The 16936-nt window shown below is 46.0% G+C and overlaps 2 protein-coding genes across 2 annotated transcripts; both read left to right on the top strand.

The window, feature by feature from the left end:
• The first annotated feature begins 8924 nt into the window (after positions 1–8924).
• LOC120842919 lies at positions 8925–9547 on the top strand. The gene is made up of 2 exons (XM_040214130.3): positions 8925–9162; positions 9287–9547. The coding sequence occupies exons 1-2, from the start codon at positions 8935–8937 to the stop codon at positions 9464–9466; spliced, it is 408 nt and encodes a 135-aa protein (XP_040070064.1). The 5' UTR covers positions 8925–8934; the 3' UTR covers positions 9467–9547.
• Positions 9548–10916: 1369 nt separating this feature from the next.
• Positions 10917–11730, top strand: LOC115330760 (zinc finger BED domain-containing protein 4-like). Its single transcript, XM_029992780.4, has one exon. It carries the CDS (start codon positions 10917–10919, stop codon positions 11646–11648), a length of 732 nt encoding a protein of 243 aa, XP_029848640.2. The 3' UTR covers positions 11649–11730.
• Positions 11731–16936: the final 5206 nt, after the last annotated feature.

The raw sequence follows: 16936 nt of genomic DNA, 5'->3' as shown, positions 1-16936 counted from the left end.
GCCGGTGACTATACTCTGTTTCATACTTAGCGTGCAACGCTGTGAAAGCTACTGACGCGAGCGCGTGGCTTCATCTATGGTTTTGTTTGAGCGAGAACGCGTGCAAATGATCAACGAGATCAAGCCCCACGCTCGCACCAGTAGCTCTGACAGCGTTGCACGCTAAGTATGAAACAGAGTATAGCTTTCCGAACTCGACGCAACGCAGTCAAACGCACTCAAACGCAAGTGTCTGAACCGGCCTTAACAAACGCCACCCGGCTTAGCGCCTGGCTTGGCTTGGCTCCGTATGTATTTTGAGGCGAATGAGAATGTGCACGTCACGAAGCGAGCCTTTCACGACGCACGCCAGGAGTTGCGTAAAATTGTATTTTTCGTGTTCATTCAATTTTATACGCCTTCTTGCTCAAAACAACGTCATTTAGAAGTAAAGGACATGCTATGTATGCCATTGCGACCAAGAATTTCAGCCCAAAATTTCGGTTCAGTTTCGGTTTTATCTCAAATCGAACAAACTAAAGGTGTCGATTTTTTTTTTTTTTTTTTTTTTTTTTGCGACAAAAATTTATGTTTTGGGGACATTTAATAAATGAAGGAGGACGCAAACCGAATGTTGGCCAGATTTTTGTTCTCGAGTTACGAAGCGTAGAAGCCGCAGTGGCAGAAACTAGTATTTCTGCCTGCCGTAACAGGTCGCGTGTATGACACCCTCTGCTGCCGCTACTGTTTTTTCTACACCATATTAACTTTTCCCCTCATTTAACAGGTACTACAAAGATGCCTTGATGTACTCATATATTTTATACTTTTCTAAAAAAAAAAAAATGTTAAACTTGTTGTATAGGTTCATTTTTGGTCGACTCTGACAGGTCCTTACATTCTCTGTACTTAAGGTAAATTTTATATCTTTAGCTCTACGGAAAGCCCAAAGCAAGCGCATGATAGATATAATACCATAATGATCTGTTGACTGACCGCTCCGCCACCTTCACGTAAACGTTATGAGAAATGACAAATGCTGAAAGTTTGAAATCGATTTTCTTAAAAACCCATTTTTGTAAATTTATATATATTTTAATTAATTTAGATATAATAGTCGACTACAAGAAAGAACAATCTAGAAATGTAATATTTTGGTTGTATGTCCACTATCTTAGCCGCAATCGTGTGAAATGTGGGCTCATTTGACTAAAATACAGCAGCCGGCATTCCTCTACAATTTGGAATATATTCCTTTTTTGTTTTGTTTACGTTTTTGAAAAAGGCTCCTTTGCAAGATTGCTTCTTGCTAGAATGTGAAGTCTGTTTGAAGGAAAATGACGCATCGATGGCTAAGCTAGGACTCGAACTCAAAGACGTACTGGGGCTTGCCTTGCGGGAGGGCGGTGGCGAGTTGATAAAACGAACATTTGGTTTCCAAGGCTGTTTTTAACTAGTTTTAGAAATGGACATAAAAATGCAATTCCATCTTCTTCATCAGACGCGCACAGCGAAGTTCCATGTGGCTCAAGAACGCGCATGTGAAGTCACGTGCCTTCCTGTTGCACTTCGATTTTGCTGAAAACTGTATTGTCGTGATCCGGCGCGCGGTGCAAGGGCATCAATGGAAGAGAGGTTGGTTTCCATCTTTACCTGCGTGGCTACGACCGAACAGGGAACGTTAAGCTTCGGCATAGTGAGCGACGACATCGTCCATTATTTGCGCTCAAAGTTGTCGAAGGGCGGCTGGAGTAAGTACTGCCTATTCCCACGCAACTCGTTCATATTTCAGACGGTGCTCCGAGCCACTTCAAAAAGCACCAGGCACCCAGACATAACCGTTGACAACTACAGAATTGTACTTCATAACGAACGCGCAAAGCTTCGTTGGGGCACTCAGACCGAAAGTCGAAAGGAGCCAAAGAAAAACTCAGAGTTTCCGGGAGCCTAAGAAAAAAGAGCGGGAGAAGGTAAACCCACCAAGAGGGCATCCGATCCTCACACGTGTGGAGGAAGACACTGGAGGAAGGTGCCTTCAGCGTTGCCCTAGGAAAGATTTGCAGCTACAAACAAAACAGTGTCATCTTTCTCGCTGACAAGTGTTTTCCACTAATATAAATCCCACAAGCGTCAACAATGTCGAGTTCTATTTCGACGATATTAGGCTGAGGTGATCGTCGAGTCACGAAGAAATTTCATCTTTCTCAATTATATTTTTATCTAGGCAACGTCACGTTCTCATGCTTTCACCTTCTATTCCAACCGCTAGCGTCACTTTCTCGGAGAGTTTGAGTATTCGGCGGTGATGCATAGTTTATTTACCCATGGTGAAAAACACCATCCTCGTTTCTCGCAAACTCCCGATGGGACTGAGGTAAACAAATTGACGTTAAGTCGTATAAACACGGCGTTTTATATGTTAATCTAGATTTTGTTTTACTGTTGCTTCGAAATTAAATAACGCATCTTTTTAAAAAAATAGTTAAAGTGCAGGCGAGCTGGTGTAAGTTGAACATGATTGTAAACCTGAGACTGGGGTAGAAAAGAGAACACAACAAGAGTCTACCCCGGTCTCAGATTTACAATCATGTGCATCTTCTTATTTTTGATACCTGAAAATAAAAACTAGAGTGTACAAGTAATAATTAAATATATATATATATATATATATATATATATATATATTTTTTTTTTTTTTTTTATTTTTACGGCGGACGTGGTATTTATGTGAAGAGTGAATCGTCTGCCTCTTCCGCAGAAATTGCGGTGACGTCAGAACGACGCCCAGCTCTGATTGGCTCTGATCGGCTTCTGATCGAAGGATCGTGGGTAGACCTCAAGGCAGCTTGCTTTGAGGTCGACCCACTGTCCTCAAATCAGAGCCAATCAGACCTGGGCTTTCTGACGACAGCACAACCCCTGCAAAAGCAGCAGACGAGCTTGCCGAAACAACGCGAAAAATATATTCTCAATTTAGCAGTTCAAACCGGTTCGAACCATTTTGAAGCGCTGTTTTTGCTCTTCGGAACTGAACCGGAACTCAACCGAAAGCCGTAAACCCGAACCGAACCGATAAAACGTTTGGGTTGGACTCTCCGCAACCCTCGCAACCTAACCTATTCGAGGTAGGAGACACTCCACGAGACCTGTTTACAAACGCGGCGACCGCGGAGAAATGGTCGTTACAGACATTGAGTCTCGCTGTATGCTTACGAAGGTTTCGTACACTCCAAACTTAAGCTTGTGAGCAAATCGGGGGACATCGCCGGAAAACCAACCTTGACGCCGAGAATTCCTGGCAACGCCGACTTGGAACTCGGAGCACGTCGCACGCGCATCACGCGCCATTGGAGCCCCTTTTAACTCGCATTAGCGCAAGATTATTTGCATGATGGTCATATACATGTCTTGCAACTATAAGCTGAGCCATCGGAAGTGGAGAACGAATCGCCCGTGCCGCCGCCACGGCACGGTATAATATGAGATCGGGACGGAAATGCACTGGAGCCTGTTTGGTCGCAAGGAAGATTGATGCTTCCGACAGAGAAGACAATGGGTGTTCGAAAGCAGGCAGCTTAGTGATGGGATGATGGAACTGGCGGAGGATATCTACCACCATTGGCTGAGGTCCGCGTTTAACCTTCGTTCGATGGAGTAACTTCGTATCCACCGTCTCGTACAAAATGTCTCGTTTGATGTCGCCAGACGAGATCCAGAGATCCTGTTGATATTTGGTTTCAGCAGTGAAAAGAAAAGAAGCTAAGTCGTCACCTTTCGGAGCTCTTGATTGTACTGTCGCTGTGGTAAACAAAGGACACCTAGAAAATGACGACGCTCGCCAAGCATTTTGACTTAAAACGACGAGTGTGCTAGGACAATGGGCTCGTAAAACGTTCATCTCTCAGTGCGTGTCCTTTCTTGCAGACCTGCAGGAAAGTTTAGAGACGAGGCACCTTTCGAGAACAATGATCGTTCAGAGCAGAACGGAAGGTGTACACTGTGGACATAAGGTACATTTCGGACGTTTTCGATATGCGTAAAATTAAACACTTGTGCGTGCCGCACCGTGTGAAATCTAAGGCGTAGTGTTTAACATCACTTATGTGCAGTTATTTCAAATCTTCTCTTTCAGGACTTCATGCGCGAGAGCGCAAACCTGGAAGTCTTTTTCTGCGGGCGGGCATACAGAGATAATTATGAATAATGTGAACATGGTAGGTTCTTCACAATGTTGCGCACCTCTCGATTACTGCAGTGTTAAGCGTCTTCGTACAAAAGATTGTTCATTCAACTGGCCGAAACGTTCGGCCAGAAGAACCGGAGATTCTTAGTTTTCGGAAGGCTGCTGCGAACAGAAACAGCAAGCGCACGCGTGTGTAACGGGCAGGATGTGGACTTTCTTCTCTGCTTTCGCAAGGAAAATAATGAAGGTGATCCCAGCACAGGTCTGTCGATTGCGAACTCAGTCTGGATCAACGATACAGCCGACCCACGGAATTGAACGTGCAATGGGAGCATACCAGTTCGGTCGCGATAATAGCCTTTCAAGACGCGCGCGAAAGAAACGATGAATCGGTAATCGAGCATTTGATTCGCTCCGTAGGACCTTCGCTCGGATCCTCGGTCACGGACCAATAGAGACACGAGAAAGTAGCGCGATCATCGCTGTAAATTGTCCCCACACTTTTGAAAAATAGTTGGGCTGACAGGAAAACTTTGTTCATCGTACTCCGGCTCTTTGCGTCTGGTGCCTAACAAGACAACTGCGTTTACTAAAAAAGGGAAGTTGGAATCCGGGGTTAGTATACCGATAGTGAAGTCATTTTCCCCAAATTGCAGAAGAGGGAAGTATGTAGGTGAGCTTGGTGCAAAACAACAAAAGCTACTCTCACATGTATGCCGCTGCAGTGCACCAAATTAGGAAAGACGACTGTGATTGGGTCGAAGAAGAAAAGGTGAAGTCTCATAACGATTCGACTCCCGACAGTCGCACCCGCGTAAACACAGCAATGGTTGAAATCCTGGCACGCCTGTGTCGTGCTGTCCGATTCACCTTCTTAGTGTTCATAACTATGTCGTCTGCTTTTTTTCGCTAAAGAAGAGAGAAACCAAAAGTCGTTGGGAAAAGAGGAGGGCTGACGCCCGCCAACGCCAGGCAGGGCCAAGATGCGTAGCCTCCAGGGGAAATCCAGAATAGACTAAAACATTTTCTTATCTCGCTCATAGTCCTACTAACTACGAAATAAAACTAGGCCGACCTCTTTGCTGTCGTTGACCGTAGGATTATGTTTTGCGCAGCGTATGAAATAATAGAGTCTCAACAGCATGCTATCGTTACTTTTCCTTGCGTGCCTTCGTCAGCAAGTTCAAGGTGCTGTTCCTAAGGCTGTTAATGTCGGTGTGATTATTGGAAATGAAAACGGGAATAACCAGAGCGTATACCAGTGAATCTCCATGGGTATGAATAAGGCTTGCGTATGCTGCAGAATGGCCGATGACTACTGTAGTGAATTGACAGGTTTCATAGTCAGCGAGTTAGATGCACGCCCGGAGCAATCGAATTATTGTAATTATATTGCTCACTTTAGTAATATATTGTTAATCATTTATCTTACTCTTAAATTAATTGTATGTAATTGTCACTAATAATATGTTTAGTTAAATCTCACGTAATTAATTTAAAGTCTCAGTAATTGCAGAACGTTTCTGAACTGTGACAAGTCGTCTTGCAATGACCTTGTAATTTTTGATTCTCAAAATTACTACGGCCTCCTGCCGATGCAAAATACTAGACCGTATGAATTCTTTTTTTTTTTTTTTGTGCTGGTCAGAAAAAAGGAGATGAAAGAAATCGTTTTTGCAGGATTTTTGAGACACAAAATAATCCAGAATGGGGACAAAAATAGACGTTTGGAGAGATAAATATAAATCAATGGAGCGAACAGGCTGTTGCACGTGTTCCGACTAACGTTCCTACTAACTTTTTTCCTTCCCGCTAAGCATTATCAGGCCACACCTTGTACAATGGTGGATTCTTCAGCTAATTTTATGAAGTCACCGACGCGCAAAAAAGCACATAATGTCGTAATCGTTACCTTTCCGTCAGCATGCGGGGCCGGTTTTTGATCTGAGCGTGAACTGTGCACATAAAGAGGCTCGAGTGTATTTTTCTTTGTGTTGTAAAAATGGATACTTACAATAGTTTAAATGAGAATGCTAGATTTGTTAGGAATTTTCATAAAAATATAATACTGCAGTGAATATTGTAAGACACCCTATATATATATTAGTGCGAAAATATATTGAGCAAAAATAGAAAAGATGGCATTGTCATTAGTTCCCGTGTTTTGCCTGGAACTACATATTAAGGCTGCCGGTGCTTCCCTGTACGTCCTTTTATATGGCCAGCAAGAGTGCGTCTCATTCCAGGAATTTGCCGAATTTCTATTTCTACTCACTTCTTGCTGAATCAGCAAGATATACTGAAAATATGACTTCTGCATTGATACACGTCGCAGGAAACGACACTGCAGGGATCTCAGTTCAATCAAAAAAAAAAAAAAAAATCAACAAATCATTCACTTCTGAGGGCTCGGAAATCAGTACTCTACCATCGTATAAAGGAATTTGGTAAAGCAAAGGCACACAAACACTGCATAAATTGCTCGTATAAACCGTGAAGCGATAAATAAATAAATGCATTTAATTATTAAAAAGGCTGTAAAATCCACGCCCCCCAAATCGGGAGGACAAAAACGAAAGGAATTTTCTAAAAGTTTATCCGAATTAGAATTGCCTATTATTTTATCTATTGAAATATCAATTCGTAATGTACTTTCTGAGCAATCTGCTTGTAGTTGTAATAAAAATTTATTTCGAGGGTCACTTACCGAAAATGCTGTCACCTGCAGAAATTCAAAAAGAGAAGAGTTAACGAATGTCAGTATCCATTGTCCTCACGAGGGAAAGGTATATGATTTATTTGTGTCGCGGGAATGTTATCCTTTTCCAATTTTCGAGAGAATCAAACGACGGCTATCTTTTCGAGTATGTCACAGCTGGTACAGTGCAAGCCTTTAAAATATTATTAAAAGGGCACTAAGGTGCTATTCTGCCATCGTCTTATGGCGCAAGCTCAATCCACATGCCCCAAACATCATAGGACACCCAAAATCACAATTATGCGAAATCGTTGCTTACTAAATGTGCGACCAGCATTATGTTGTGCCCCCTTTTTTAGACGTATCTCAGAAAAAGGGGCGTATCACGACGTTTGATTCGCGACACGCCCTTTTCCCGGTAAGCAAAACAAAGAAAAAAAGGCCTCCTCGTGTTTTTGTTGTTTCCCGTTCGTTTACCTATAATTTTTTAACTTAGACATACCATGGTCAGATTTCTCAGGTGACGAATCGTCACCTCATAGAGTATAGGGCCCATATGTGTGTACACTTCTCGCTTGATGACGAGTGAGAGGTGAGACAAGTTTTGGGTTTTACGGTGTTTTATTTTCTTTGAATCTTCATCTTTTATGTATACAAATATTTTAATATTTTTGGTGACCTCCAGAGTAGCAGTAGTTCGTTTTGGGTTCCTGAGTCTCCTTGCGCCGCTAACGTTTCGCTGAGTGTCACCTGAGCTTTGCGCGTGTTTGCTTTTTCGCTTCGCGTTCTGGTCGATACTTTGACGCGAGCGGGGATTACGGTTTGGTCATAAATAGGGCTGGGCAATTGATCGATTAACCTTCCGATTAATCGATTAATGCTTTAATCGCGATCAATTTTTTTAACCAGTTAATCGGTTAAAATGAGGCGAACAAAAGTAAATAAATAAACGCTTTTTTTCCTTTCTCCTGGTGCCGTTCCCTCTAAAACGAACATACAAACTTGCTCCTTGTTCACCTCGTAGGTAACACCCAACAAACAAATCATTCGTCGTGAGTCACGCGGGATTTGAAGAAAAAAGCGAAAACAGAAGCAGAATGAAAGCAGGCTTTACGGAAGTCCGGTGACCTCGGTCATGAATTTGGACGTTGTAGCTACGCGCTCTTTTTGAGCACACGCAGCAGATTTTTTTTTTTTTTTTTGAAGGCACGCAAGCATGTTGGCTTACGGGTTTGCAGCGACAAAGCTAGAGCTCTTCCGAAGGCTGCCATGATCCCCATTGTGGGTTATGCTCCGTCCTTGCGGTCGCTACAACGTGACCTCGCTCGTCTCTCCGCTCGTTCAGCGTGGTGCAAAGCCGGCCGTGGTCGTGGCTTGCTTCAGTATTCGACCCTGTGTTTTATTTGTGTGGTTGGAATTTCTCTCTCGGCGTCGCTTTTGCCTCTTGACGCAACGACCTTGGCGGACCTGCACTGCCCGTGGCGAAGTGCTTCCAGATGTTCCCCCGTTCTCTCGTCGTCTTTGACGAGTTGGCGCCGCGCGCAGCCGGATGGGCTCGTTTCCCTTTTCCCCGTAAAAAGGGGCCTTTCCTTCGCCGGGGATTTTCTGTTTGTTGAAAACTTCAAGGACGTCGTGGAATTAGAGCGTGCGGGTAAAGTTACATGAACGACGAAGATGTTTCATCCTGTTTTTGTCCTTCATGTACTACTCCTATAACACCTTCAGGGACGTCCTCGACGGATCGACGCTCCCCAATTATCCCCGTCTCCCTTGCCCCCGTCTTTCCTCTTCCCTTCATGTCGCGCCGCAGTCACTTGTTTGAGAAGTATCTCATCACAACACCCTGCGCAGGCATGGACGAATACAGGCGTATGAAGGGCAACCTTTCAGGGAAATTCGGGTTTAAAGTAAACTCCGCGGGCGAAGTTTTTGACTTAAAGAAAGTTCACTGCCTCATCTGCGAAAAAGCTTTCGCATATACCCTCCGGGCGGCCACTCCGGCGCCACCGTCGCTTGCGCTCCCCAGCGCCGCCCGTGGTCGACCTAAGAACGACTGGTATGTTCCCATCTGAAAATGGCGGCTCGCACGTGCGATCCGACGGTGCTCTTTTGCGGCTTCAGAAGGATTGACGAGATCGCAGAATATTTCAAAGAAAAGTCACTGAAGTTAGGGGAGCAACTTTATGCGGGCCGTCACGTGTTTGGCGTGAAAGAAGAAGTCCTTCATTCCACAGCTCCCAGCGAAGTTGTAGGGAAATGCCTCGCGCAGATGAAGTCTGCTGTTTACAACGTCCGGCTTCAGGTGAGCGTGCCACCCGGTTCGGTTTCGCGTACCCCCCCTCCACTCCTCATTTGTTGTTGTTCTGATTTCTCGGTTCAACCGTGCATAACACACTTTTTTTTTTTTTTTTTTTTTGCTACAGCAGCTTTTAGCGCACCCGAGACTCATCGTGGGCGCGAGCTGCACCTGCAAGGCTGGCGTGCGTGGGTGGTGCAAACATGGAGCAGTGTGTCTCTGTCGTCACATTGCATATCTTTGCAGTTGTGTCTCCGTCGTCACATTGCATCTCGCCTTGTACGACGAAGGGAAGATCGTGGGGATGTAAGCGGGGTGCTGAGCGATGGAGCTTTTTTTGTTTCCTACGAAGTGGCAGCTGCAAATCCTGGCCAGCCCATTCGCGGGTTCCCAGGAGTCTCCGTCTCCGCTGTACACAAAAATGCAGTGTCTAACTGTGCCAGCGAGAAACAATTCTGTATCATGGAGAGCAAACAAAAAACCGAGAAGCGACAAAAAAAAAAAAAAGAAGGTTTCCTTAGTTAGGGGAGATGAATTGCAGCGGTGCGGCGCGCAACGCGCCGCACCGCTGCAACCCATTTTCGTCGACGCTCTGCCTCGTACGGCTTTGCTGGAAAGCGGTAAAACTCTACCACTGGGAGCTTCCCAGCTGTGTTTCCGTAGCTGTTGTGGCAGTCGTAAACACAGCAATAAACAGAAGTGCGCTTTTTCGACTGCGTTGTTGCGGACGACATAACGAAAGCAGCCGGGTACGCCTGCACTTTACGCCTGGCAAGCCTAACGCGAAAGCAGTCGGGAAGGGCGGTAACCGCGGTAACATACCAATAGTTTTTATTTCGACGGACAGATGGCGCCACGGGTTTTTTCAAAACACCAGCGCCCGGAGCGTATAGCGGAAGTGTAAGCTCGCTTCAATACCATCTCAGAGCTAAGCACCCAAGCATCTCGCTGCAACAAGAATCATCTGCAAAAAAGCAGACGACTATCGACGTTTTCTCTTCAAGGCCGGTTTCTCTGAAGAAAGAAGAAACTATTGCACAAGCCCTTACATCTTGGCTTGTTTCTTCTAGCCGGCCTCTCAACATTGTGGAAGATCACGGACTAGCGAAAGTTCTTCAGATTGCCTTGGATTCTCCGTCTTACCAGCCGCCGTCCCGTCGTGCAGTGAGTGCCAAGGTGGATGCCCTGTATACCTCGAGACGGGAGCGTCTTCAAGCAGAACTCTCGGCAGCCAGCATCATCAGCTTAACAGCGGACTTCTGGACCTCCATCGCCAATGACGCCTACCTCGGTATAACGGCGCATTGGATCGACGACGATTGGATGCTTCGATCGGCAACATTGCAGGTGAGAAACGTACCTGAGCGCCATACAGCGGAACAATGTGCCAGTGAGGTATTGGAGACTGCTACAGATTGGGGAATCGTTGAAAAGGTAAAAGCTGTCGGTACCGATAACGCCCGCAACATCTGTCTTGGGGTGGAGAGAGCAAACTTTCAGCGTCTGAAGTGCGCAGCTCACACGCTTCAGCTGTGCGTCCACAAGGCGCTCAGCTTGACGGGTGTGGAGCGACTGCTAGCCGCCTGTCGTCGTACTGTGGGTCACTTTAAGCACAGTTCGAACAACCAGGCCTTTCAAAACATGCCGCTGAACTCGGAGCACCTACGAAGAAGCTTCAGCAGGACATCGCAACACGGTGGAACAGCACGTACATAATGATAACCAGCCTGCTTGAACTGAAGGAGCCTTTGCGCCGCGCCATGGAGGACAGCAGTACCATTAAATCGTCGATTCCCCACCTCACAGACGTCGATTGGGACATGTTGGAGCAGCTTCGGGAAGTTTTGAAGCCCCTGCTCGACATTCCTGAGCTCCTTGGAGGGAACAAGTACGTTACTCGGTCTGTACTTATTCCAGCCTTAAAACTGCTAAAGAATAAAATGAAGACGAATGACTGTGACCCTGCCTTCATCTGCCGCTTCAAGGCCATGCTGGTGGGCTCTATCGATGAGACGCTTCGCGCGTGGCCGATATACAACGACTATGAACTGGCAACGTGTCTCGATCCACGTTTCAAGAGCCTCGCATGCATCGAAAAAGATCGCCGCGAACTTGTGTGGGAAAGGCTTTCCCAGCTAACACATGCGTCTTCGGACGATTCTACTGATCTAACACCCAAGAAAAAAAGAAAATACGTTTTCTCGGAGGAAAATGAAGAACCCACCATCTCCTGCCAAGTGTCGCTTTATCGATCGATGGCCGAGGTGACGGACGATGAACTGGACCCACTACAGTGGTGGCGAGCTCAGGGCTCCCTGTTTCCTCAAATTGTGCCAATTGTGAAGAGTGTGATGTGTGTCCCAGTCACCTCAACGCCCTGCGAGCGTCTGTTCAGCGCAGCAGGGATGATCGTCAACAAACAAAGAAACTCGCTCCTGCCGGAAAATGTCAACAAACTTCTTTGCCTCCGCAGCTGGGGTTGTGATCTGTGAGTGCGTTACATCAACGTTTATTCTCAATTAAGTTTGTATATATGCGCCGTTTATCATACAATAAAACAAATTGTAAGGACAAAATGTCTACCTTTGCTTTTTACTAAAGTCAACCGATTAATCGATTAATTAATCGATTAAAGGGTAGCGATTAATCGGGTTAAAATTTTTAATCGATGCCCAGCCCTAGACTCATAAACCGTCTCCTTAGAAAGGACATTGCTGTGGGGCGGCGGTAGCTTCCATAAGCGACAGTCTTTGGCGGGGGGAGGGCAGCGACACCCCGGACGGAGCACGGCCCGGGGTTCTGCTCGTCGTCTCCTCCGTCGTCGTCATGTCCAGTAAGTTTTTCCGTTTCGGCGTGTAGCCCGTGTGCCATGTTTGCCCGTAGCGGCGGGCTTGCCTGCGAACGTTTTGTTTCTTTCTTTTTTTTTTTTTTTGGAGGGGGGGGGGGGGGGATTGTGTACGTGCGTGAGTGCTGTGTTGCGTCGGCTTGCCGAGCAACCAGTCAACAACTTCGAACTGGGCCAAGTCGGTATAATAATAATAATAATAATAATAATAATAATAATAATGTTTTATTTCTCATCAATGACGAAGGGGAGGCCGGAGAAAAAAGCTGCAAAGGAACAACTTGACGAGTCTCCGGCCCCCTACAGTGGCAAGACAGATGGCAGCAGAACAACGAAGAAGATATAAAACAGGGAATGGAAAATAAAGAATGAAATACAGTGGCTTGACAGTCATTCATGATTACATTTTTAGCAAGGACAGTACAAATTTCACATGTATTCAGCTAAGGTCCAAATCATTACTTGTGAGGCTGTTGAGTAAAAACGGGTGTGTTTGAGCATTTGCTTACCATAATTTGTTCTGTGAGGGATCATCTTCCAATACTCAGTGTGACGAGTGGGTACGCCTGAATATTTTTGGGGAAACCTCGCCCTCCCTAATGAAAAATCCTGCGCACGCCTATGGCAGACGCAGCAACCAACATGTCCGTTCATCGCCTCGGTTCGCGGTAGCGGCCGCGGATAGAGAGCCATGGAGGTCTCTGCGGCGGTTCTGATCACGGCTATTGAAGAATACCCATTGCTTTATTAACGCAGCACCCCGATTTGAACGAGCGCCCGAAAAAGCACTCGGCCTGGCAGCAAATCCGTGCGTGTCTTGACAAGTAAGAACGTAGACGCGGTAGCTCGAGTGAGTGCACGCCGATATAGCGATTGTGCTTCTTCGTACGGTTTCGAAGGAACAGCACATGCCATATCCGTTACCAATCTCAACGCGTGAGTATGATGAGCATTGGCGGACACTGATAGGCACTACGCTATGAGGCCGCATTGGTTTATAGCTTGTTTTTACCGTAAAATCTACAGGGGACACTGCGCCCACAAAAAAAAACAAAAGCAAAACTCCGTTTACTCGCACTTATGACGTCCTGCTTCTTTCGCTGCCTAATAAATTTCATTGTATGAAAAAGCAAAAAGGCTAGCAGGAAGGTTGATGAAAAAAATCCTTCAAGGAAGAAGGGGAAAACGCTGAAGCAGAAGTCACACAGTTCACATGTCCGTACATATAGACATTTTGCACAGAAGCCACGAAGTTCCAGCGAAGGATGAAACATTCTGGAGACTTAAAAGTAGGCGCACAGTTGCAGGATACGACACTGTTATAGGTCGCGCAAACGCTGTCGTACAGGAAGGCGTGAAACACCATCGTACAGATTGAACATATACATGACGCTGTGTCACCGAATGCGCTTTCTGGCACTACGGGCGCCAAGCGTACAGTTTGCATGATCATGTCTTGCTTGGATGTACTGGAAGGCGCTGTTTAAACACCTTCATTCAATACTGCTGCCAATTTGGAGTTGAACGCATTTACATGCGCCAGGAGTTTTCTTGCAACATGAGGTCGATAAATTATTTTGTCGAAGCACAGTGAACATGCATGCCCACCGCGCCTATAGAGGCCAAATGTTACGTCGCTCCAATCTTGAATGAAGCGCTTCACCAATGCTCCTTCCCCGGTGTGGCGTCAGAAGAAATTGTGGAATTTTATCGGGTTGTTTGGCAATACCATTTTTCTCTGGGAATTTGGGAACAGGGAAACCCGTCGGGGTGACCTTATATTACAGCTTAAAGCAGAATCTGGCGTTCGACGTTAGAACGCCAAACCCAGAGTGAGGAGCAGACGACGCTCTTCTTTGCTCGGATTGAAGGAATGCAGTGAGTAGAGAGAAAGGCAGCTAGGCTTTACGTCTTTATCCGCCATCCTTCCAATCAGAGCTCCAAGCTCTGACGTCGCCGCACGTTCTCATCTCTTTCTCGCCTTTGGAGTCTCTTTCTATAGCCTCTTCTATGTTAACAAGAGCCCGCCCGAGTTCGCATGTGTTCTTTACTAAGACCCAAATCGAGAACTCATGGGCTAGCTGCTGTTCCCAACGTCTTATGACCAAGCCAAGCAAAGCCAAACTAAAGGTCTTGTGGCATATAAACAGGGATGGGAAAAATACATGCAAATATGTATCGAAATACAAATACAAAATACTTCGTCAAAAATGTATTTAATTACAAATCTAATTACATTTCCAAAAAAGCATTTAAGTACAAGATACAAATGCAACCAAATGTATTTGGTCTCCTCCAAATATTTTTCCAAATACATTCCTAAAAATTTGCTGCAGCGACTTCAAAGCACTTGCAACGGGTTTCTGAGTATCTCATTTTAATTTTGCATCGCACACTCGGGAGTTAGTGAGCGAGGCTCCAGTAACGTAATAGAAATATAATCACAAAAATGTAATAAGCTTGGACGTAATAGGTGAAAAAAGTAGAAAGCTTCCAGCAGCTTTTTTTTTTCGATTACATTTTGGTATAGACCAACAAAGAACCGAGACGACCAAGACGCGCAGCACTAGCTAGAGAATGTTTTATTGTTGCAACTCGCACCAGTTACGAAAACCTGACGACCCGCACATTTAGAATGTCCAGGCAAAAATATGGATGGAAATCAGGCTGGAAAGCATCACAAGTTGTCGCAGGCACTTATTTCGCCAGTCTGCCTGTGAACATCTATTTGGTCACTATTCTTGCCTTGGACTAGCACCGTAATCATACAGACACTGCATTCGGGTGCAGACTGAGAGACACTGCATTCGGGTGCAGAACCTAGTTTTCTTCCTGCTCTGGACAGTGCCTTTAAAATAAAGCCGGAGGCGAAAAAAAAAAAGCCACATGGCCGAATAAAAGAGGGAAACTATATCTTACAACCACATGCATAAAAATAAGAATTGTAACTTCGACAATAACATCTACTTTAACGTAATAGAGGCAAGTGCCGCGGGCGCCCGGCGTGCCCGGGCGCCCGCGGTGAGCGAGACGCGAACTGCCGCAGGACTGGTGTATGAAGAGATGAAGAGTTTCTTGGTTTGTTGTTGCCCGTGGCGTTGAGATGAAGAGAGAGCAGCTTTGGACACCTCTTCGGATGAGCAAAATGAGTCGTGACAATAAATTTGAGGGATGTATTTTCGCCCACAACATTGTATTTAATTACAATTGCATTTGAAATACCCACGTTTTAGAATTTAAATACACACGTCAAATAGATTACCCAATTTGTAACTAAATACAAATGCAAAATACACAAAGTATTTGAAATACTGTCCATCCCTGCCCATAATGCAGATTGTAGCTCCATTGGGACGCCGATGATCTTAAATTTGGAGCAGTCTGTTTGCTAGCTATTGACCCCGGGGTGTTCTCCGTTGCGCGGTCTAATCGGATATAACTGGGAGATGACATATCAGCTGCGTCACCGCTTCGAGAATCGGGACGTGGGTCTACCAGCCAACGTGGCCGCCAGCGTTTTTCCCCTTCAACCACTCGTAGAGAGGCGCGAAGTACTTCAGTAGCGCCGACGCATTGATGCCATTCGTCCTACCATTGGTCAGGATGAAGATGACCTCGGTCCAAGACTTGGACGCTCCTACTCGAAGCGCCTCCCTGAAATATAAAGATCGAGTCCTTACCCTATACGACGCTGTTTCTCCAAAGAGACGCGATGCGGAGAGCAAGTCGTCCGCTTCTTGCGCAGGAGTTGCGTTGACGTCAGAACGTCATCGAGCTCTGATTGGCTTTGATTTAAAGGATAGAGGGTAGACCTCAATGCTAGATGCCTCGAGGTCTACCCACTATGTTTCGCAATCGCCCAATAAGAGCTCGGAGTTCCGGCATCATCGAAACCTCCTGTGCAAGAAGCAAACGACTCGTTCTCCGCATTCCTTCCCAAGGATGCAGTAGGCTTAACAAATAAAAGCTTGAAGTGCGTGGAACAAATTCGCGCCGCGGAAATACGCGTGCGGCGGTGCGCTCACCACTGTACGATGCAAGACAAATAACACGGGTTAGAGCTGTGCCACCCTGGCCCGGGCAGATGTTCTTCCACGGCAGATTCACTAGACGCCCTTTGAGCAAACTAACGTCCGTACAACGTATTCGATTAACTCGAACTTTTATTCCGGGTGTACACGCTGATGAAAAGGCGACGGAAGAATGTAGAAGAAGCAATGTAGCACGAAGCCGAAATGCTTCGTGCCTTTGCTCGACATATGTTTCTCAGAAGGGGTCATTCAGTTCGTTTTTATTCCGACCGCATCGTATCGACGTGCGCGCACTTACAATGCGCATCGAGATCTAAACAATCGGGGTTGAGGATAGAGCACAGCTGGTACCTTGGATTTTGCAACTCGAGCTTTCGCTCCACATGCTCCGAACTGCGAATCGCAATTTTCTCGTCCTTATACTCGCTCTTCGACCCGATACAAGCACGTGAAAGAGGAAGAAACACGACGCAGCAATATACGAACGCCGTAATATATTGGACCGCGTGTATTGGAACTTGGCACGACACTTACGCCGAGTCGACGAGCGAATCATCAGAACGTTAAGTGATTTTGTTATACTATACAGACTTAGGGGCGCTGCTTTAGGCGTCGAATCATGCGAGGCACGCAGCCACATGATAAGCTATATTGGGAAGTCTTAAGGAACCGGTTCTGCACCTATGATACGGAACGATGGACACTCCGGTACGAACTGAGCATATGAGAGGCTTCTGCGGCAGCGCATGCGCGGTCTGCGGCAGCGCATGCGCGGTGCCTGCCGGAGGGCTGATCGTACCGTATGTGCAAAAACGGTTTTCTAAAACTCCCCGTGATACGATCAGACTTGTACGGTACGCATTACAAATAATCAAATCATTGTAATCGCTCAGTTTCTGGGATA

This window comes from Ixodes scapularis, unplaced genomic scaffold (genome assembly GCF_016920785.2).
Source record: "Ixodes scapularis isolate PalLabHiFi unplaced genomic scaffold, ASM1692078v2 ptg002371l_1__unscaffolded, whole genome shotgun sequence".
NCBI lineage: Eukaryota > Metazoa > Arthropoda > Arachnida > Ixodida > Ixodidae > Ixodes > Ixodes scapularis.
This window is presented reverse-complemented; position numbering and strand designations above follow the sequence as displayed.

What these genes read in the sequence shown, in the direction of transcription:
- LOC115330760 (XM_029992780.4), top strand. Translation starts at nt 10,917, where the DNA reads ATGGAGGACAGCAGTACCATTAAATCGTCGATTCCCCACCTCACAGAC.
- LOC120842919 (XM_040214130.3), top strand. Translation starts at nt 8,935, where the DNA reads ATGGCGGCTCGCACGTGCGATCCGACGGTGCTCTTTTGCGGCTTCAGA. An exon ending in TTTACAACGTCCGGCTTCAG is followed by an intron (nt 9,163 to 9,286) that starts GTGAGCGTGCCA and finishes TTGCTACAGCAG; the next exon opens with CTTTTAGCGCACCCGAGACT.